The 23,442-nt window shown below is 46.4% G+C and overlaps 1 protein-coding gene across 4 annotated transcripts in view; it reads right to left on the reverse strand.

Moving 5' to 3' along the window:
* The window catches only part of LOC146870694 (plasma membrane calcium-transporting ATPase 4-like), a 1,872,989-nt gene that overhangs the window by 108,619 nt on the left and 1,740,928 nt on the right, over positions 1-23,442 (reverse strand). For all 4 annotated transcript variants that reach the window (XM_085646147.1, XM_085646144.1, XM_085646145.1 and 1 more), the window contains one exon: positions 825-1,036. In XM_085646147.1, coding sequence (XP_085502273.1) covers positions 825-1,036 — 212 coding nt within the window. The remainder of the gene's footprint in view (positions 1-824; positions 1,037-23,442) is intronic.

The raw sequence follows: 23,442 nt of genomic DNA on the forward strand, positions 1-23,442 counted from the left end.
CCAACCTTTAGGAGAACCCTGTGCTGCATTTTATTAGGTGCTCCCAGTCTACAACTTCAGTGATGGATGGCCTTTTTTTTACCAAAAGGCTTTGAAGGACAGACAGGAGGACTGCACAGTGGTCCTTCGGCAGACAGAGTTCACAAACCTGATACTGGGCCAGCCTATAGTACTTTCTAATGCGATTAAAGCATAATTTAAATGGCTTGTTTTCCATACCTTCTTCCACACAAGTCATTCTTATATGACCTGTCACTGAGCTCCTCGATCTTATTTGGTTCTGGAGCGCTGCTGAAGTGGCCAACACTTGCAGGAAAATTCTGTGTGTAGAGGTTAGCTTTCAAGTGTCTTGATGTTGAATTTCAAGAACGGTAGCACAATGGTCCAGAGGTGCATCTAAAGCCGATTGTGGGGGGGGAAAAGGCATCTACGGTGGAGTCTGTCCTGGTGCATTGTGATTTTCGGGTCAGGTATCCCATATCACCTCAAAACTTTACTTTAAAGAAAAGCACCTTACAAAGTCTGCCCCCAGCACTAAGGGGCAGAATTTATAGCAGCACATGATGCAAACAGGGGCTTTATAGAAACAGTTTTTTCTCTTTAATGGGTACTCTTCAGTAGGCCCTTACACTGAGGTTAATAGGTACCCAGTATAAGATACTATTGAGAATACTAAAAGAGCCATTATTTCAAGATGGAGTGGTCAGATTTTCAGAGGGGTAAGCACTAACAAATCAAACATCTCATCTCACATTTTATGCAATACAGAATATGAGTATAGCAGTTCAAATGTGAGAGCCATCCCACAGTCCACAAGTCCATACCTGGCTGGCAAAGGTCCCCAGCACCACTGAGCAGAAAATGGGGTTGCGGAAGATGCTTTCGAAAACGTTGCGCTCCCCATGGATCTTTCGAGCATTGATCTCATTGAAGAGCTGCATAAGAACGAAGGTGTTGAAGACAATGGTGTAGTGCTCTGACGGAGGTGCATGGAGCGGGGCATCCCGCCCACTGTCTATGTTAAAGAACTTTTCACCTGTAAGAGGCCAGAGAAGACAACTAGTGAGCAGAGTATGCAAAGAAAACATCATGTTCATAGCACTCATGTGCTAGTAATCATCTGACTCACTGGGGAATGAATAAGGCACCAAGTGATCATGGTGGAGAAGGTCATGGGAAAGGATGTTATCATCTATATCAATCATCAGAAATTACAGATAAAGGTAACCAATGAGCATGGAAGGTTATGAGGGTCTTAATATCCCAGAGCATGAACTACAAATATCACAAACTGAGAAATGGAAAAGAAAGCAAAAGGGAAGCAGGCCATGTTCGGAGAATGTCAGTATCACAAGGTGAGTTACACAAATGTCAAACAATGTGTACTGAGGAAAACAACTAATAAGTAGGCAACACTCAAAAGACATCATGGTCACATCATATGTGCAAACGTGTTAAATAATGAGGACCTGGAGAAGACAACTGCAAATATGGTCAGGCTCAGAGGACATCAGGACCACAGTGTTTCAACAACAAACAAAGGGGATTGGAAAAGGAGACCACTGGTGCATAGACTAGGTTCAGTGGATATCAGGAGCACAGGGTGCACTGCAAATATATAAAACAATTACAGACTGGGAAAAAAACTGGTGATCTTGTAGGATGGGTTAGCCACTCCCTATTTACAACACTAAGTTAGCATAACCGAGCCAACTGTTAGAAAGCCAGCTTGCCGTTTCTGCTGCTTTGCACGCGACACTGTTATATGTTATTCATTTTAGAAATGCTTACTCGACTTTGCCTTAAAGGATAACAGTTTGTTGTTTAACATTCTTAACAGTGTGCTGCGACCTTCGTCTGTACATCATGTAAAGAACAAGTCTAGGACACTAGACGGTGCAGAGTGTTGTGTTCAGATTGATTGTACCACTTTTTAGACATATCATACATGCAGCTGCCAATATCTGAAGGACAAGTGTTTTTAATATTGCAGGACAGAATGTTTTAGATTCATTCGAACAGAAGAGCTGATGCATGAGAGAGCCTAGCTGATCCTGTGATGTGATTCTACTAAGCTGATCTATACGGTATGGGGTTCCCCCTGTTAGCCTAAGAGACCTTCTATTAGTATAATAAACTTATTAGTTACTAGAGAAAGGAGTGTGGCTGTTTACCACTGTCATTATTATTATGATTGCTCCTTTCCTTGTGTATGGTATTGTAACAATGCTGATGGTTCTGATCTTAACCATTTGTCTACTAGTGTTAGCCAAAGTACTGCATCTTAGGACACGAGGTTTATAAAATAAACTCTTTAAACGTGTATTATTTTGTTGTGGACTGCTAAATAAGTACAAACAGGTATTTCGGATTCCCACCACTCCTGAGAAATATCTAAGTCGCATGTTCTGGGTTGTCTATACATTGGGACCGCCTAGCTAGATCTAGGCTAACGAATGGGACACTAAGCTAGTCGGATATGGGGTTCTTGGTTCTGAGGGGAGTTTCTGGTACACCACAATTCTCTGAGGTCCTGGTTTCCTGCGCATAGTTCTGTGCATGAGCAGAATCCCTGCAACAATCTGACTGGGCTTAGAGTTTATCAGGTTCATAGTGCAAAGCGTGGGCGACAAACCTTTTCATCAATGAATGAGGACTTGACAAAACAATACGTGGGCGTTGCAGGCTACAAGGATGTCACAATACAGAATTCAGTGTTGTCTACAAACAAAACAACCAATACAACTGGTAGGAGAAGATGACACCCAGTGAGCAGCGTGGACCTCGGAGTCAAGGTGCGTTAACCATGAACCTCTCTCTTACTGAGTGCTAGACAGCTAGTTAACAGGACAGGCCTTTGTGTCACAGGGAACACATGAAAAAACATCTTAATATTTGACGCAGTGGTTGAAGAATAAGGCATGAATTTGATAGAATCTTTGTTATATAGTCAAACCTGGTTATTCATTTAAAAGAAACTTTACCCATCTTGTGGAATCCAAATATTCTTGGGAAACTAACATTTTACACAACCTTAACACCTTTGGCTGTAGGCAAAATAATATGTCCATCCCAGAAAACTGACCTTAGGCGAGACTAAGTGAAGTATTCTAATACTGTGAGGTATTCTGCAAACACTTTGTAAAGTTGACTCCATTAAGGGAACTGGAGCAAGAGTTTAGGATGAGGGTTAGTTAGACAATAGTTTTGAAGCTTGTAGCTCTTCTATATTCATATGCTATGCATTTTTCAACAATATAGTGTCTAGGTCCAGAAGTGTAAGCAAAAAACAAAACAAAAAAAACTTTCTATCTTTGGGCGTTGACCACACACAGTCAGTACAACTTATAGCGATGTCAACTCTTACCCCAGGATGCCTTAATACAAAATTTTAGATTCTATCTACTCTTTTTCTTCTGATTCAACACCAAACGAAGTAGCAGGGTGGCAGGTAAATCTGCAAAACTATTGTTACAGCCAAGAAAGAGGTTTCTTAACAGACTGAACCTATTCAGAGTATCATGCTATGCATAGGTTAAGTGACTGGACTTAACCCCTGTGGAAAAGAGTATGAAGAAGAGAAGTGCTAAACAATAGTTTCAATATTCTCTGATCTACTTAATTGTGAGATTAAACAACTGATAAATGTACCATTGGATGACCACACAGAAGCTATACATAAGTCATTAATGTCAACTTTCTCCATTACACCTATTGTTTTGCTCTATTTATTTTGTTGAACAAGCCTTTGGGTTAACTTCAAGTGTCTTGTTAACTAAAGAGTAACAACTGAAAGGTCTGGACAATCCACCTTATAAAGAAAAAGTTACTTACCTTCGGTATTGCTGTGGTAGATACTCTATCTAACCAACTATTTTTCATCTTTATAATTTCCCCAAGCGCTAGGCTGTATCTGGAACTTTTCGCAGGTACTGCTCATGCATGCCAGTAGTGGAGCCGTCGGTCACCACTGTGAACTTCCGGAAGTGCTCTCACTGAGTTATACATAGGTGCCACAAATACATGCAGACGCTGGTTTGCAACCAAGCATTCTGCACCCTTATATGCGGAGCACCCATAACAGATTGAGATCAGTGACAGTGTGTAAAATCTAACTTACGACCTTAATAACAGCTAGAAAGCCACTCTACAGAAAGGGGTGTAAGAAAATGAGTTACTAGTTTGGAGAGGGTGAGAGTCCATCGCATGTAATAAGTCTGAAATCTTAATTGGTCCAACACACATGTTGAGTAAATCAACTTGGGTTCAACCCTTGGTAGATATGGCGCAGAGCAAACAAGCTTAATCTAAGAAAATGAGTGTACATTTTTTCGCTGAACCAAAAGTATTAAAAACTCAAAACACAACACAATAAAAACCCCACAACCAATTTCTAAACAGGAAAAGATTTTAATAAGAAATATGATACCAAATTTACTGAAATCCAATAAGGTGGACCAGAGATACATTTTTCAAGTTTTAGGTCAAAAAGCGCCAACCAAAAGTCACTTCTTGAGGTCGAACAGGGCCTAGATGCAATTTCAGGCTGATCCCAATGGCGACGGAAACACCAAGAGGGTCTTTCCGGTCAAAGACACCACCTTCTGATTTAGGGCCAGACTTAGATTTCGGCAGAGGGGTTACTCTGTCACAACGGTGATGGATATCCCGTTCACCGAAATATAAATCTCATAATGCCCTAGGGGATTTATATTTTGGAGGACAGGTTATGATGGAGTAACCCATCCGACAAAATCTAAATCAGTCTCTTAGTCGCTGAAATGAAAGTCAAAATCCTCCAGAGAAACAAGGTTGCAGGCTGTATTCCGAGAAATCTTCTTGATGCTGGGCTTGCATTTGGATGAGATCCCACTAAAGAAATTGGTTTTGGTGGGAAAAGATCAGGGCAGGTAAAGTTAAAATATCTCACCCGCCAAAGTCATCTTGTAGCACCTTTGCCCGGTCAAGATTCCTACCTTCAAGATTGGTCTCTTTTTTGCTGCTCGAAATTGTCCAGAGGAGCAAGCCTGAAAGCTGTATTAGATGAAGTCCTTTCAAAGTCGGATACCTTTGCATGATGTCCCACTGAAGTTCCGGACATCTTGGAAGTCCAAAAATGTACAAAGTCCAAACTGTTTATACTTTCTGGGGCAGTTCCACCTGGTCTCGCCTAAGGTCCCAGGAACATCCCAGGACAGAACTTAGGGACCAGGACTCACTTCAGCAGAGGCAACTAACAGGGTCCAGTTGCTACTGGTCAGCAGATCAGCCTCTTGCAGCTTGCTGTGCCCGTTTAGCCACACAGGAAGTCAGCCAACTGACCTCTACAGTCCACTAGTCTGCCACAACAGGACACAGAAAGCAGGTCTAGTTCTCTTCTATTCGTCCACAGGTCCAGATGTGTTCTGATAAGCTGGGGGGTGAGTTGCCAAATTGAATATGCTACTTACCAGTATGCCACTGTTCTTGGCATGTAGGGCTGCGGACATTCATATCTGTGCATAGATCGCCGCCTAGTGTTGGGTCCGGATGTTTGCACGTTATTGTCCTGGAAGAGTCTTCGAAGTATCCTGAGATAGGTGACTCCTCCCCTGGACCACAGTGCGCATGGGCATCCTCTCCATCCTCAGATTGTTTTTCGCCATTGTGGCAGTGATGGAGTAGATATAGAAAGTGATGACCATGCTATACAGTAATTCTGAGAGCTGCAGCTGCTACAGGCGCCGGGGAGGAGGGTGGGCGATATGAATGTCAGCAGCCCTACATGCCAAGAACAGATGCATACTGGTAAGTAGCATATTCAGTTCGAGGCATGTGGGCTGCTGAATTCATATCTGTGCATAGAATACATAGCAGTACCTCCCATTAGCGGCGGCCACCAGTGCCAGCTGCAGCGGTCTGAAAAAGAGTTTTGAGAACAGCCTGTCCTACAGCTGCCTGCTGTTTTGAGTGTACATCTACACAATAGTGTTTGGTAAATGTATGTATAGTGGACCATGTGGCTGCTCTACATATATCATGTAAAGGAATGTTTCCCAGGAAAGCCATGGAGGCCCCTAACTTACGTGTTGAGTGGGCCCGTGGGGGAATCGTTAATGTGCGTTTAGCCTTTTGATAGCAAATTTGAATACATTTAACGATCCATCTGGCTATACCTGCTTTGGAGATTACGTTGCCTTTGTGTTGTGGGGAAAAGGCGACGAAAAGTTGTTTAGTTTTCCTAAAGGTTTTAGTTCTGTCTATATAGTACATGAGGGCTCTTTTGACGTCTAGTGTATGGAGCATCCTTTCAGCGACATTTTGTGGATTCTGAAAGAAAACAGGCAGTTCAATGGTTTGATTCATGTGGAACTGCGATATTACTTTAGGCATGAATTTGGGGTTGGTACGTAGTACGACCCTGTTTGCGTGAACCTGTATGAATGGCTCTTGAATGGTTAGTGCCTGGAGTTCACTAACTCTTCTCAACGAAGGGATTGCTACTAGGAAAGCTACCTTCCAGGTGAGGAATTGAATCTCACATGAGTGGAGAGGTTCAAAGGGTGGACCCATCAGTCGGGTGAGGACCAAGTTGAGGTTCCACACTGGTGCTGGTGGGTGTTTTGGGGGAATTACTCGTTTAAGTCCCTCCAAGAAGGCTTTGATGGCAGGCACTCTGAATAAAGAGAGGTGCTGCCTGTTTTGGAGATAGGCTGCTATTGCGGTTAAATGGATACGTATTGAGGTGTATGCCAGATTGCATCGGTATAGGTGTAAGAGGTAACAGATTATGTTTTGAGTGGATGCGTCTAGCGGGTTAATGTCATTGTTACAATAAATGACAAACCTCTTCCATTTGGCTGCATAGCAAGCTCTGGTAGTGGGTCTCCTAGCTTCCTTAATGATCTCCATACAGTCAGGTGGCAGGTTTAGGTAGCCAAACTCTAGGACTTCAGGAGCCAGATTGCCAGGTTCAGCTGTTGCGGATCTGGGTGCTGAATTTCTCCATGGTTCTGCGTTAAAAACGCGGGTTTGATCCGCAGCCTTTGATGCGGCACCACGGAAAGTTCCAGAAAGGTGGTGTACCATGGCTGGCGTGCACATGTTGGAGCAACCAGGATGAGTGTCAGTGAGTGCTGTCGCAGTTTGCGTGCCACTAGCGGTATCAACGGCGCTGGGGGAAAAGCGTACGCAAATCTGCCGGACCAGTTCATCCATATCGCATTGCCCTGCGACTGTGGATGTGGGAACCTGGCGGCAAAGCTTTGGCATTTTGCGTTTTCCCTTGTGGCGAATAGGTCTATCTCTGGATGACCCCACTGCTGGAAGTATGGTTGGAGTACTGATGGGTGTAACTCCCACTCGTGCATCTGGTGGCTGTGTCTGGTGAGCAGATCCGCCATCTGGTTGTCCTTGCCTGGGAGGTGTTCCGCCATGAGGAATATGTTCCTCTGGATGGCCCACTTCCACATGCTCTGAGCCAGATGAGACAACTGTGGAGAGTGTGTTCCTCCCTGCTTCTGTATGTAGTACATGGCAGTCATGTTGTCCGTCCGGATCAACACGACCTTGTTGCACAGGTGTACTTTGAATGCTTTCATAGCCAGGAAGATTGCCATCAGTTCCAGAAGGTTGATGTGCATCTTCTTTTGTTGTGTAGTCCATAGTCCCTGCACTGTGTAATTGAGTACATGGGCTCCCCATCCCTGGAGAGACGCGTCCGCTGTCAGTATTATTTGTGGAACAGGCTCTTGGAACGGTCGGCCCTTGCAAAGGTTTTGTGGATTCCACCAATGTAGAGAGTTGTATGCCCGACCGCTCACCAACACTAGGTCTTTTAATTGCCCGTGAGCCTGATTCCATTGACGTGCTAAGCACTCCTGAAGCGGGCGCATATGTAGTCTCGCGTGTGGGACTATGAAAATGCAGGAGGCCATCATGCCTATCAACTGCATGAACACTCGCGCAGGAAGGGAGTGTTGGGGTTTGAACTTGGAAATCAGCATTTGCATGCTGTTGATCCTCACTAAATTTGGCTGAGCTGTGGCTGCCAGAGTGTTTATGGTCGCACCTAGGTACTGTTGTACGTGTGCGGGTTGGAGATGTGATTTCGGGTAATTTAGTGAGAATCCCAGACTGTGAAGAAGGTGAATGGTGCGGGACATGTGGCTGGCACATTGCTGGGCTGACTTTGCCTGAACAAGCCAGTCTTCCAGGTAAGGGTAGACGTGAATGTGTTGCCTTCGTAGATGTGCAGCCACGGTAGCTAAGCACTTTGTGAAAACTCTGGGTGCTGTTGTCACTCCGAAGGGGAGGACTTTGAGTTGATAGTGCTGCCCCTGAATGGTGAACCGGAGATATTTTTTGTGTGACGGGTGTATGGGTATGTGGAAATACGCATCTTTGAGGTCTAGCGTGGCTAGGAAATCTCCCTGTCGGAGGAGCGGGAGAACCTGCTGTAGGGTGAGCATGTGAAAATGCTCTGAGAGAATGTAGTGGTTGAGGGGTCTCAGGTCTAGGATAGGTCTGAGTGACCCGTCCTTTTTTGGTATTAAGAAGTACAGAGAGTACACCCCTGTTCCCTGCTGGTGTACGGGCACGACCTCTATTGCGCCTTTTTGCAGCATACTTAGCACCTCCTGCTGTAATAATGCTAAGTGCTCTGAGGACATAGGACGGTGCCTTGGCGGTATGGTGGGTGGAGTGGAGGTTAATTCGAGACAGTAACCGTGTTGGATAACATCTTTGACCCACCTGTCCGTGGTGATGGAATCCCACGTGGACAGGAACCGCTGGAGCCTTCCCCCGACAGGTGTTATGTGGGCGGGGGGAAGGGAGAGGGCGTCACTGTTTGTTCTTGGGGGAGGACCTGGTATTGCCGTAACCACGTCCTCTGCCCTTGGTGCTGGAGCCACGATATCCACCTCGGGTGTTTTTATCGTAGGAACTCTGTGTGCCCCCTTTATTGTAGGTTTGCTGTGCCCCTACGAAATGTCTGCGTTTGCAGAGCCCCCATTGACTTCGCAGTGTCCGTGTCTTTCTTTATCTTTTCTAAGGTGGTGTCAACCTCCGGTCCAAATAAGCAGTCGGGGTTGACCGGCTGATTGAGGAGGTTATTTTGGACCTCAGGTTTGAATCCGGAGATTCGTAACCAGGCGTGTCGTCGTAGCATGACGCTGGTGTTTATTGCCCTTGCAGCAGTGTCTGCGGCATCCAGTGCACATTTTATGGATGCGTTTGTGAGCAGTTGTCCCTCCCTGATGAGGAGCTCCGCTGCCTCTTTGTATTAGTCTGGCAGGTGTTGGAGTAGGGTCTCTAACGTGTCATAGTGTGAGCGGTCGTAGCGAGCTAGGAGGGCCTGTGTATTGGCGATGCGCCATATGTTTGCTGCCTGGGCTGCAATCCGTTTGCCGGAGGTCTCTAGAACCTTGGACTCTTTGTCCGGGGAAGGAGCATCACCCGTTGTCTGAGAGTGTGCCCGTTTGCGAGCATTGGCAACTACAATGGAGTCCAGAGGCAACTGGCTTCTAATGTACGTGGGGTCCCCAGGTGCAGGTTTGTACTTCTTCTCGATCCTGGGGTTTATTACCCGTGCCCTGGTGGTTTCCTTGAAAATGTCCTTTGCTGGCTTGAGGACACCTTTTAACATGGGCAGAGTCTTTACAGTCCTCTCGGAGGATGCGAAAGTGTCCACCAAGAAATCATCCTCGATAGTGTCTGAGTGGAGTTGCACTCCATGATTGGCTGCGGCACGTTCAATGAGGGCGTTGAATGCAGCAGTGTCCTCTGTGGGGGACGTTTTTGCGCCATAAAGTTGCGTGTCCTGTGTATCCAGAGCGGCACCTGGGTCTACAGGGTCATCCCAGACTTGATCAGGGTCTTGCTGCCCCTCAGAGTCTATGTCCTCGGGGTAGGTGGTGTCGTCACCCATGTAGTCTTCCACTGCATCCGTGTCGGAGTGCGTTGGAGAGAATGATGGATCTGTGTAAGAGGTGTGGATGCGTTCATAAAGAACTGGTTCCGATTCCGCCGGCATTTTTTGTTTTAGCGGGATCCTGTAAGAGTCCAAAGCTTGCCCTGAAGTGATCTTCCGCTTTCGGAGCATGAGCCTGTCGGCGTCGATGAAGTGGGACGGCGATGTCCCAGTAGTCGAGTGTTCGGTAGATGGGGACCTTGTCTGTGTAACGCGGGTTCTGATTTCGAACATTTTCGGCGCCGTGGATGGCGGCAAACCAAAGGTGATGTTGGCTGGTGCCGAAGGTGCCTTCTGTGCCCGTGTCGGTTCGGAGCCCGACGAGGTTTGCAGGGCTGCCTTTTCCCTGATGCGTTGCAAGGACGCTGCCACTTGTCGCACCTGGAACTCCGACGGTTCTTTGGCGCCGAGTGGTTCCGTAGTGGTTCCGTAGAGGCAGGCGTGGACTTCTTCGAAGTGACCGGGTCATCGAGTCGAGGAGGGGTAGGAGCAGTCGACGGCATCGATGAGTGTACCGTAGTCGCTGCCTTCGAGGTGGATAGCGATGCAGTGGCTATTTTCACCTTGGTGGTCGGTGCCGATTGCTTCGGTGCCGGGGGCCGAGGCGCTTTGACGGTACCGACGGCTTTTCTTTTTGGGTCGGCGCCGACATCGGCTGCAGCGAGTTCGGCGCCGAAGTCCCTTTTGGTGCGGTCGGAGCCGACGGGTTTGGCTGGCGTCGAAGGTGTGGTGGTCCTCGAGCCGACCAGTGTCAGTTTCAATTTCGGTTTCTGTTTAACCGGTGCGATGATTGGTTTCGGTTTCGTGGTAGGGAAACCAGTCTTTTTAGGTAACAATGGCTCTTGCTGTATGTCCGTGGCCGGGCCGGAGGGCGGGGCCGAAGAACTGCGGGATTGGTCTTGGGTAAGGCCCGAAGGCGATCCCTCGACCGGAGCCGTCGACTGACACACTGGGATAGCCTCAATTTGTACGGGTAGGCCTTGCTCCTCACCGGAGCTACCTTCTTCGGCCCCTAAGGCCTCATCGTAGTCTCCTACCTCGTCGTCGGCTTCTTCCCTGTGAAAAAGCTCTTCATCGACATCTTCCGATCGGGAACCGTGTTCGGAAGTGGGGCTGGAGGGTATATTTTCCACGCTTTCCACATCTTCGTCCTCGGTGCTGAAGATGTTGGTCGGGGCCGGTGCCGCTTGCTGCGCTTCCAGTCGCGCGGCGCGTCGATTCCGGAGAGTCTTCTTGGATCTGAATCGGGCACAGGCCATGCATTTCGATTCGTCATGATCCGGTGAGAGGCATTTGTTACACACCGGGTGGACGTCGATATGGGGGTATTTGGCGTGGCAAACAGGACACCGCTTGAATGGGGTCCTCGATTCCATCGTCGAAGTTCGGTCGATGGTCGGATTTAATGGATCCGAAAAGTTGTTAAAGCCGTGAAAAACTAGCCTGTAAACTGTCGATACCGATCGGGAACAGTACCGTCGAAAACTAAAGGCCTTTTGGCCTGAAAAATAAATTTTCCTAACTTGAGTCAAGATAAGCACATCCGAACCCAATGGCGGAAAAAAACAATCTGAGGATGGAGAGGATGCCCATGCGCACTGTGGTCCAGGGGAGGAGTCACCTATCTCAGGATACTTCGAAGACTCTTCCAGGACAACAACGTGCAAACATCCGGACCCAACACTAGGCGGCGATCTATGCACAGATATGAATTCAGCAGCCCACATGCCTCGAACATGTAGGTTTCACTAGTTGGTCAAGGAGGTGACTCCTGGACACTTCCTAACCAACGAGACAAGCATTGGCAATGCCAATAAGTCTAGCTTATGAATTAAGGTGTCATTTGATGGGTTTAGGCACTTAATAAATCATCATACATGCACTCTGTCACCTAACTTTGCCCTCATGAATTGATTCATGCATCCACCGACTCACTCTTGCATTCACCCACTGATATAACCACAATACAACACACACAACCGCAAAAACATATGAAACAAATTAAAAGAAAACACATAAGAAAAAACATCCAACCGTCTAAACGCGGTGGACTTAGGTTTAACATTCCAAAAGTAAACATTGCAATCGGTATACATCTTGAAGAGGTATAGTTTTAAAATTACAGCATGGTCACCATGTTCAGAACAAATACAAATGTGTTGGCTGTCTTGGAATGGTAAAACAATGATACATGAAACACAAAAGCAATTCACAATGATTACCAGGTCAAAGGAAGTGGCCATGTGGGAAGAGGCACACTGCAGAGGAAACGATTGGTAAATAAGTAATCGTTAGCACTCCCTGGAAAGCTATATCATCTTAAGCTACAATTATAATAAACTGAGAAAAAGGAAATAAGTGAAACAGGAACTCTAAAATGATAAAACTAAAAACTGAAGGACTTCCTAGGGAAATGAGCAGTCCTCTTCTCCTCAACGCCACAAAATTGGTTCTGGGACCAGCTGTCCCTTCTACTCGACTGGTGCCAAGCTGGCTATGGTTGGACTAGTGATCATATACTTTTCCTTCCCAGGGCTGCTATTACATTTAACTATGAATGGAAATGTCTCACTGTGTTCCCTTTGAGGTTAATGAAGCTCCTGAACACGCTCCCAACTGCCCTTCCTGAGCTGAGATGAGACTGAGAGGAATACCTCACAACCAGGAAACCCGGGCAAAAAGGCTACGCCATGGTTTCTGCCCTGGGAGCAGTTTTCGTGCCTCATAAAAGGGAAGCACTGGCAAGGGCCTGCTGTTGGCTGGCTAAAACTAACGATTTGAGTCCACCAGTCAATTGGATATTTAATACATATTAAAAACAGTGGTTAATCATTTCTATAGCTAATCCCTATCTAGCATTCGCAGAAATAGTATTTTATCCACACTTACGTTTCTCTGATAGGAACAGCTACAGCTCTTCACAGTTAAGTAAGTAGCTTTCGGGGGTTTGTCATTGTGGTTACATGCCAATACTAAATTCTTGCATGCACCGTTTTTACATACTAGGCTCCATTCCTTGTGGCTACAAGGACTACTTAGTAGTAACTTATTTCATATTTAAAAGTAGGGTTCTTTCCTGTCAAAACTATTTTTTACATGTATCTTTCTTTCAGCTAATAAAAATTTGATAAAAAGTTTATGCACAGCTCTTCCATGAGGTTACTAATACTTAAAACTCTCTTCCTTCTTGTAACTAATTCTGTGTACCATGTCAGTAAACTTAAGTGCAACCACAATATACCACCTTCTTTTCGGTCAAGCTGGTGCTTCACACTAAGACATTGTTCTGCCAAAAGTGGTGTCACCTTTCCCTGAAACCGGTCCCAGGATGCATATGTCGCCCTAAAGTGGGAAGGGTATGCCCAGACGTGGGTCCCGTGCTCCCTACACCACTGGATTCAAGCTAGCCTGGCTGATCAAGGGTGATGCCCTGAAACCAGTCCCAGGATGCTTGTTTCCGGTCCAGGGAGGCCCTGGCTTGACAGTTCGGGCTGGACTGTTCTCACAAGGAACAGGGTCAAGACTGATTTGCATATGGCTGGGTCCAAACTGGGGTGGGGTGGTGAGCAAAAGAATGATGGATTTAACCCAGATCCTTGTGACTGGGGGTGAATGTTCGCATTGTCCAGCATTCCATCCATCAATTGTTTCTTTTGCACCTTTCCATGTGGGCTAGTCCATCACACTCCCTGCTTTTTTTTTCTCTGCACACATCCCTCTATCAAGGAGGACCAAGTGGATGATCTCCCAGGGCATTTTAGAACAGCGGCTATAGGAGGTGTGAGTCAGAGGGAGAGCCCTACACTGGTTCAAAAACAAGCTAAGTAACCGGTCTACCACCGTACATATAGACACCCTGGCCTCAGACAGCAGATCGGTAAGCATAGGAGTTCCTCAGGGATCTATCCTGCGCCCTATGCTTTTTAACCTCTACGTAACACCTTTGGTCAGGGTAATCAGGTCCTATGGCTTTGAGGCTGTGTCTTACGCTGATGACACTCAGCTGTTGATTCAGTTTGGTCCCAACCCTACAGACACCATGATCCGGTTTAAAAACGGTATGATCCACATCAACAACTGGATGGGAAATAACAAACCACAGCTCAACAGCAGCAAGACTGAAATCATCTTCTTTGGCAAGGCTGAAGAGCACTGGTCCAACAATTGGTGGCACCAGGTATTGGGCTCCTGCCAATCCCCTAAATTAGCAGTGCGTAATCTTGAAATAACCATTGACAACAAATTGTCTATGAGAAATCATGTCAATCTTGTATGGGGCACTTGTTATGGGATCATGCGGAAACCACGTAAAATCTTTAAATGGCTACCAATTGAATCTAGGAAACCTCTGGTGCAGGGTCTAATTGTAAGCCGCTTGGATTATGGGAATGCCTTACTAGCCTCCCTAAATGAAAATCTATTTTCCAAACTATAGATCCTGCAGAACACCGTGGCCAGACTTATCTTGAACCTTCCACCCAGATCCCCCTCTGCCCCCAGTCTGAAATCCCTCCACTGGCTTCCGGTGAGAAAGAGAGGCTATTTTAAAATCTTATGCCTTACTCATAAGATCATACAAGGAACTGGGCCCTGTTATTTAGTGAAAAAGCTCAACAGGTACCAGCCAGGTAGAATGTTAAGATCTAGTTCAAAATCTCTTACCCCACTACGAGTTCGCACTGTACGGAGTGGTGGACAATCCTTTTCTTTTCTTGCCCCCAATCTCTGGAATTAGCTCCCAGCCCATCTCCTTTCCATTGCTGATTGTGAGAAGTTGGCCTGGTATATGATGTTCACTAGTTAAAGTGACCACCTTGTACCATGCCAAATAACCCTTATGGTGTGGTTGTAAGTCAACCTTTTCGGACTAGCTGCCCTAGTGGTAGCGTAGGCTAAGCAGTCTTTGAGGCTAAACTCGTTAAAGCGTGTTAAGCAGGCTGTTTTACCAAATGTAACCCCCTTTTATACCAATGAAAGGACACCACACAGATATATATTGAAAATATATATGTATTTATTTCTCAAAGTAACCCCTAGACTCTTTATGAGCACAGGAGCACAAATCGTTAAACAAGATTACGTTAGAATACACAGAAGTTGCACTTTATATGGATAGGCCCTGGTGGCCGCTCAAACCATATACTAAAATAGTGGTATAAGTACCACGAACAGAAAAGGCCTAGGGCCTCTAGAATCGCTGGGCCTACAAGGAGCTAACTTCAGTTAGTGACCAGGAGGTCCACGGGTCGCGTGTGCAGAGCAAATAGTCACACGCGTGCTCCCATATGTTTTCAATGGGTGCGTAAAAGTTACAAAGTTACTGCAAAAAGGATCTTCCGGGTGGACTATGAACTCAAGATTGGAAACACAGACACTAGAGATGATACTCTACACTGGGGCACCGGAGTGCCAGCTTTACCTCACCCACAGGAAGCGGGTGCGTAGGTGTCGAAGTGCGTCGGGTTTCTTCTATCTGTTCAATGGAGCCTGTGGACAAAGATGCTGCAGGCGGTCGGTCCGGAAGGGATGCGGTGGATCCAAGGGTGGATCGGAGTTGTAGAAGACCTGTAAGCAGAGGGGACAGTGTTCACAGTCACTAGCCAGTGACCAGCGTGGCACCAGGTGGGTACCAGGCGATGTCGGGTGCAAACAGGAAGAAAGGTGTAGCTTGTCTCTGCAGCCACGTGGTCCCTGAAGGTCGACGATGTCCAGGAGTCGGTTCACGAGCTGTCGCACGCAGGCTCTCGCTGTCGGTGGTGTCGGCGACTTGATCGAAGCAAACAAGCCTTGGCAAAAGCAATTGTTGTGGAAAACGAAATAAGCTGATGGTTCTGACCAGCAAGGTCAGAGGGACTGCTCCTTTGGAGGGGAGCAAGGGCCAGTCTGGAGCAACCAGACCAGCGGTGTATTTCTTAAAGTTCGTCGCCAAGATGGCCACTAGCCAGCGGGCCAGCAACCGGTTAGGCGCGTCGAGTGGCAAAATGCAGAAGGGCCCCACGCAGATCGTGGAGATGCTGGAGGGCTCACCTTTGGTGCAGATGCTGCTCGAGGGTTGGGCTTCTCAGATCCCAAAGCACAACTTGGAGGGAGCCTCGGTTGTTGCACTTGCAACTTGTCGTGGTCGTTTCAAGATGGCTGGCTCCACGTGTCTCGTTGCCTCCACGGGTCTCCTCTTTTCAGGGACTGTGGATCGGGCGGTGAGAGGTCTGGAGGTCCAGGTCTTGTCAGTCTCTGGGCTCGGGCTCCGGCGGGAGGCGGCGGCAAAGCAGACGTTGATTCGCTGGATGGTGCTTGCGTTAGCAAGGTGGTCACTCCCTGACCACAGGGGACATTTCCTTCAGTCTTCTGTGCAGCAGAATGTCGAAGTTCCCGTCTTCTTCTTAGTTTCAAGTTGATTCCAGGATGTCTGAAGTCTTAGGACACAGCTCCTACCTTTAAGCGGATTCTAGGGGCCGGACTACCTGCTAGGTCCCTCCCTAAGGGTGGGACCAGGAAGGGGGGTGGTTACACCCCCAATCCTTTGTCCAGCTCGCCCCAGGCCCGGGACTGGTGTGCCCCAGGACCGGATTGAACTAGCATATGCACCGAGGCTCCTTGTGAGCCACAGGCATGTCTGGTTTCTTTCAAGCCCTACCTGACCAATACACAAAATCCTGTCTGGGGTGGTGCACGCACCTCCCCTGGCAGGAAACCCTTTGTCCACACCTCCCAAGCTGGAAGGACTCCCAGCAGCAGGAGGGCAGACTTGTGTCTGTGGTGGCAGCATCCATTTTGTGGAGCTGAGGCTATGTCTGATTTTACCCGGGTTTCAGGTACTGTACATGTCGTGTCCCTCTAGAAGGGTGGAATGCTAACCCCGTCGCCAGAATTGGCGAGGGGTTAGTATTCCAATTCGTATGACACCTTACTCGACATGTTTTGATAAAGCCAAACCAAAGATAGCATTTAACCGCGAGGTTCATAATGCACTTAAGAGTATATGGTATGACGATATCTGGAAACAGTAGAAGGAAGTGGTTCCGACCACTGCAGACAGGCTCAGCTCATGCCAGAGCACCATCTCACATGGGACCAAGCACTCTGCCTTCAGGATTGTTAAGGCCTGTCATAGGAGTGACTTATAGGTTAACATGTGTCCCATTTAAGGTTAGGTATAGGTATACTACACCTAAGTAAGAGGTGGTTACACCAACTTACCCCAGCTGAGTGATCAGCCAGTTGTGTCAAATTTGTTAGGCCAGGCCAGGGGTGGCACAATACATGCTTCAGCCCCTGGTAGGCCTTAGATACACCAATGCCCTGGGTACCTAGTGTACACTGGTACAGGGGCTCACAGGGTGATCCACTTCCAATTGGTTATGCACCTAGGGTGCATAGTGTCAATTTAGTTAGAGAGAACAGCAGGCTGGGGGTCTGATTAGCAGGCCCACAGCCTCAATATGTCAAAAACCAGTGAAGCAAAAAGCAAAAATTTGGGGTGACCATAGGATAGCAGACCCTACTCTCCTACACTGATCATAAGCGCTTTCGGAAGGAATTAATAACGTGGCAATTCGACCAGAAATAAAACTGTCTAGAGTCGACCACCAGTCTATAGGAGTCCTGCAAGCGCCACGAGACCTTTTTCGGTGATTTGAGCGCTCTAGAAGTTCTTTTGACTTTGACTTATGATCAACTTTGTGGGGTTTTTGGGTACTGACAAAGAGGGGGCAGTCGAGAAACTGACTGTATCCAGATGGAACGTTCTTCGCTATTGGCCAGAAAGCTGCCTCCTGAGGGCCTTAAAGCTCATTCTGCTAGAGCTAAAACTACGGCTTTGGCCAGGGGTGTCCCAGTGCTGGCCATATGCCACGCTGCTACATTGGCGTCATTCCACATCTTCACTGGAAATTACTCTCTTGCTTCTCAGGTCCACAGTAAAGACCATTTTGCCTGTTATGTCCTGTCCTGCAGGATTTCTTGGTGTGCAATCCAGTCCCCATTTTTTAAATTGTAAAATCATATTTGAACCCAATTGCATGTAATTAGACAATCCCGGCTTCCGTGGATCTCTGTAGGGCACTATATTCTTTTTTTTACACTAATATCCTTAGGAATCAAGAGGGCTTTATTTCTTCAGCTTCTGTTACAGGTTCCCTGGGAGCAGAAGTTAGAGGTACAAAATCTATTGTGCTGCGCTCTCTGAATATCTTGGGGCCTTTCTTTCTGGCGGAAACTCAGCAGGCTCTGCTACAATGCAAATCTGGATCCACCACTGATCCTGGCCCTACAGGTCTATTTATGTTAGCTGTAGAATCTATTGCTCCAATTCTTAACCACTTTTTAACAATTCCTTGAAAATAATAAGGAAGAAAGTTTAAAGGGTCAGTAACCTCCTAGAAGAGCTGTGCATAGACTTTTTATCGATTTTTTTTATTAATTGAAAGAAACAGGCATGTAATACATAATTAAATATGTAGTATCAGATTGCTGTACTGTAACATAAACAGATCCAGGGCTCCATTTCAAGTACTAATTCTATAAAATGCAGCAATTGCGAGCATTATATCTGGATTATTGATAATTGAAAGTATTGTGCATCTTAATCACAGTGTAGGGTGAACAAGTCATGCAGCAATGAACACTGCATCTCATGAAAAGATTGCAACAGAGCATTTACACTATACTTAATATTTAGTTAACCAGATTATGGAGTAGATAACTTTTCAAAGGGCCCAAAACATACTAATGATGAGAGAAGTAGGGGAACAACTCCATGTATAGCTCAAGTACTATAGATAGTTCCCTTGAGTTGGAATGTGGTCATGACCCCAGCACAGAGTCACCTGCATTTTTGCTATAAAAAGTCCTGTGCTGCGAATCACCACTGACTGGGGGTACATTTTTAAGAAGACGCAAGAGACAGATAATGGGTTTAAGTGTGATTATGCAATCTAGTATTTTAAATAATCTAGGTTTTACCTTCTACCAATAGTTGTTAATCAGGGACACAGATCCAAGCCAGGTGAATGAAGACAGCCACTTTATTTCGGAATCATGAACATCCTATGTGAAGAATTTAAAGTGAATAATATGTAGCCTACTGTTGAGGGACAGGGTATCCATCTACGCACAACAGTAAACCCAATGCATCTCACTTATCTTATCCTATAGCTCAAGGTTCTATTTGTCACTGGATGTGAACTTTGTCTCTGGAGCATCCAGTTACATAAAGTTGGATAATTGTGTACTGAGAGACCTGGTAGTTTTATAAGTCGGCAGTACCGTAAGTGTCTTTAACTGTATCTGTTCACTAAGGAATACGTCTTAGGAACATCTCTAAGGCATTAAGTCCTTGTTTCATGATATGTCGCCAAATTGTAAAAATCCCTGTAAGAAAGTGGCTCTGTATATACTGTTCCCAAATAGGTACAGTGTGCACAGAGTCCACAGTCCCCAGAGGTTTGGCAGAGGCTAAAGTTAGATATAACCTTACTCTCTAAAGTGGTAGCTTGGTCGAGCAGTAAGGCAGTATCAGAGGACAGTGTAAAGCATTTGTTGTACACACTCAGTCAGCAAATGGTCTCACACACTCAAGAACTGAACTCTAGGCCAATGGTGTGTATATAAAAATATATGCGTGTTTTATTTTAGAACCAACAATAGGTATCAAAATATACTTTCTCAGAATGAGATGCTTTAAATAAGTACTTTTTAATAGGCAACAGACTTTTGAATGCAATGTTACAGTTGTTGCAATAGGCAACACAATTTCAAACACAATTATACATTGAGCTCAATGAAAATTTCTAGTTAAATGCAATAGATTACTTTTCTTACCAAAGGACTGGATCCTAGATTCAGTCCTGGGACAGTTCCTGTAAACAGTTGAGTAAAAACGTTTTGGTTACAGTAGTGATTTTTAAGGAATATATTGTATTTTAAAAGTTCACATAGAATCACCAATGTTATCCTATGGGAGGAAATTCACTTAGCAGGTAAGTGTGGTTATGGTTACTTTTTCTAACTCAGTGTTGGATCCTGGATCCAGCACTGGGGCATCTCCTGTAAACAGTTGAAAGAATGGGATTTTGTTATACAGGTGATTTTTAACCAATATTTGTACGTTTGCAAAATCGACAATTAGAAGAAATTCAAGTTTAGGTAAGAACGGTTGTAATTACTTTTCAGGGTTAGTGCTGGGCACCAAGATCCAGCACTGGGATCTCTCCTGATAACAGGTGAGTAAATTCGTTTTTGTAATTCGGCTGATTTTAGATGAATATTTTAAAGTTTCAAAACTCGACACTTAGGAAGAATTTCCAAGTGAAACCAGTCAATGTTACCCTATGGAAAAGTGAGTTATCAGCTTCTGGTTAAGTACTCGACTGGCAGAGTTGAGATTCTGGGCATAGACTCAGGGGTCTCCCAGGGTCAGGTAAGTACAGTTGTTACACCCTCAGCGGCAGCCGGGTGCAGAGTGAGTTAGGCCCAATGTTATCCTATGGGAGGCAGGGGGCCTGTGGTTGGTGGCTGCTGGCTAGCAGGCCATGCGGCTGTGGGAGCTGGACTCCTGGTCACTTGCTCAGGGCAAATGGGGAAGTAGATTAGAGTAGACGTTGCACTGCCAGGGGCACTCGGGCGGCTGGGTGAAGGGTGCTTTTGAGCCGTCGGGCGCTCAATGGATTGCAATGGAGATGCTCAAGAACGAACAAAGGCTGCAAGCTCGGGAACCAAGATTCTTCAGGTGCGACCACCACTTCGAGAGGTAAGTTGGGTAGTTGGAGGATAGGTAGGCACCCAGGAGTTGGGCACAGGGAGCCGCAGGGCACCGGGTGCAGGGGTGCCTTTTGGTGTCGGGAAATCTTACCCTCTGCTGGTCGCGGTTGGAGGGGTCTCTGGTTCTGAGGCTGCAGGCGTCGTCAGGAGCATCCTTGGGTGCTGGATTCGGGATCACAGTCTCCGGGGGGACGTCCTCGTGGTCTTTGTCCACTCCGGCACAGGCCAGGCTTGGCGTGTGCAGAGTTCCCAGTTCCTGGCTGATGCCAGGGGTCAGTTACTTGCTTTGAGCAGTACCACTGCTCGTGGGAGTCCCAGGTAGTCACAGTTGAAAGGCAGTCAGGTCCTCTGGGGTTTTTGAGGTTGCTGACCACTGGAGATGCCGGGGTTTAGCAGGAGCAGGTTCGAGGGTTGACAGGCCGGTAGGGCTGGGGCCAAAGCAGTTAGTGTCTTCCTCTTGTAAGCAGCTGCACGGCAGGTCTTCTTGTTCCTTGTTCTTCTTTCTTGTTTCGGAATCTGGATCTGAGGAAGGAAGGTTCAGGGTGCCCCTAAATACTAAATTTAGGGGCGTTACAGGTAGGTAAAGGGCAGGGACCAATGGGTCCCCTCCCTGGGGCGGGTACACCCCCTATCCTGCCACTCTCCTGTCGGAGGGGGGGCAGCAGCCTAGTCCTGATTGGGCAGGGCTTCCCATCTTCAAAGATGGCGAGAGCCCAGAGATGTGCTTCACCTCGCCTCCCCCACCTGAGGGGTGGGGTTGGCAGAGGCTGGCACACCCCCTTTCCTTCCTTGGGGTTTCCGGCCAGTCTTCCCGCCAGAGTGGGGGTCAGAACCGGTAGGGGCCAGTTGCTGAGTACAGCAAGTGGCCGGGAGAAGCTCACAAAAGGTGCATACCTTTGAAGCTTCCCCTGCCCATCCTGGGGGAGGAGACCTAGTACCTCGCCCAGGATGTGCATTGTTGCAGGCCCAGGAGAGTGGATGGCTCTCTACCCAGGGGTCCAGCAACATGTCTGCTGGGTGACAGCCTAGGCAGCCCCTCAGACAAGACGTGAATTGTAGGTTAGGTTCAGGGGGCATCTCTAAGATGCCCTCTGTCGTGCATTGTACATTAAATCCCACACTGGCATCAGTGCGGGTTTAATGTGCTGAGAAGTTTGATACCAAACTGCTCAGTCTTCAGTGTTGCCATCATGGTGCTGTGGAGTTCGTGTTGACGATCTCCCAGCACCATATACTCTTAAATGGCAGCACTGCACTTACAGTGCCCAGGAATGGACCTGGGTACTGTAGGGGCACAGGTCTACTGCACCTGTACCCCCACCACTGGCATAGGACACCCAGCTAGAGGGGTGGCTGATGTATGCCAGGGCAGTGTGTGTTGTGGGCATGGCACACAGGGATGTGTGCCATGTCGATTCTCTGTTTTGTTCTGCACCCAGACACTCAGCCTGCAAGGGCAGTGTGTGTGTGTCAGGGTACATAGCCTCTAAGGGTGGCACAATAAGTGCTGCAGCCCTTAGGGGCCTTCTCTGGTCACAAGGCCTTGGGTACCTAGTGTACCATTTACCAGGGGCTGACATGTGGCCAGAGATGCCAATTGGGTTTAGGCTTCAACACAGTTTTAGGGAAGGAACATAGGCCCTGGGTACCTGATTGGCAGGAGCCCAGGGCACACTCAGTCAAAGTACATCAGCAATTCAGCAAAAAGTGGGGGCATACCATGCAAGAAAGATGGCACTTTCTCACAATCCCACAGGAGTATGGTTGCTGAATTTGCTTAGCCCAAGTGAGTCAAGCAAGAAAGCGACTTCTTCTAATAGATTGGAGATATTTTTGTTAATACTGGAATGACATGACTAGTGAGTATAGAATATTTTTTTCAAGTCAAAAATCTTTATTCGATGAATCATCAAAGCGTTTCTTAAAAATGTACAATACATAACACATGGTATCCACAAATATATACATTAAAAACTGTCCTCATCAATGTGTAAAATACAGTATGAATATACAAATTGAGATTTCCGATTTTTCTTTGCTTTAAAAAAATTAATTATCTGTTTACAATGTTTGTAGGGAAATACATAAAGTGCATGTGCATACTCAGCTGACCCTTTCCGGAAATACACGATTATTAAAAATTATGCTAAAATAATTCATAGGTATTAATAAAATAAGTTCTTAGTAAAACTGCTCTAGTTAAATTAGTTTGAGCCAAGACACTTAATGTATAGTAAAACACTATGATTGCTGAATACGAAAGTCAGGCCTAGATCTATAATTTAAAATTCAAGCCCTCTCTTATTCCTTATAAAACAATAAAAATCTGCTGAGACCAAATACAAGTGGTTTACTTTTAGAATTTGCAACACCTCGTTTCCTAACATTCAAATTTCTGTCTAGTGGTTTTATCCATTTCCTTCTAGCCATTATGTACGCTGGGCAGAAAAATAAAACGTGCAATATCCTCCTTTGCTCCCAATTGACATAGATTACACTTGGGTCCCCATCCTTGAATTGTGATGTTGCCCGTTTGGAGGTAAAAGCATTTATCTGGAGTATTTCATATCTACATTTCAGATATAATGACTTTGGTAGTAGGGGTTCGATTTAGTCGAAGAATGGCTCAAAGCAAGGAGTTAAAATTTAAAAAAATGTGCTTGATCTTGCGCTTTGATTCAGGTGTCAGCAGCCTCAGGTTTATCCAGAATTTGCTCAGACTTAGATCAAGG

Source organism: Triturus cristatus, chromosome 1_1 (genome assembly GCF_964204655.1).
Source record: "Triturus cristatus chromosome 1_1, aTriCri1.1, whole genome shotgun sequence".
Lineage (NCBI taxonomy): Eukaryota > Metazoa > Chordata > Amphibia > Caudata > Salamandridae > Triturus > Triturus cristatus.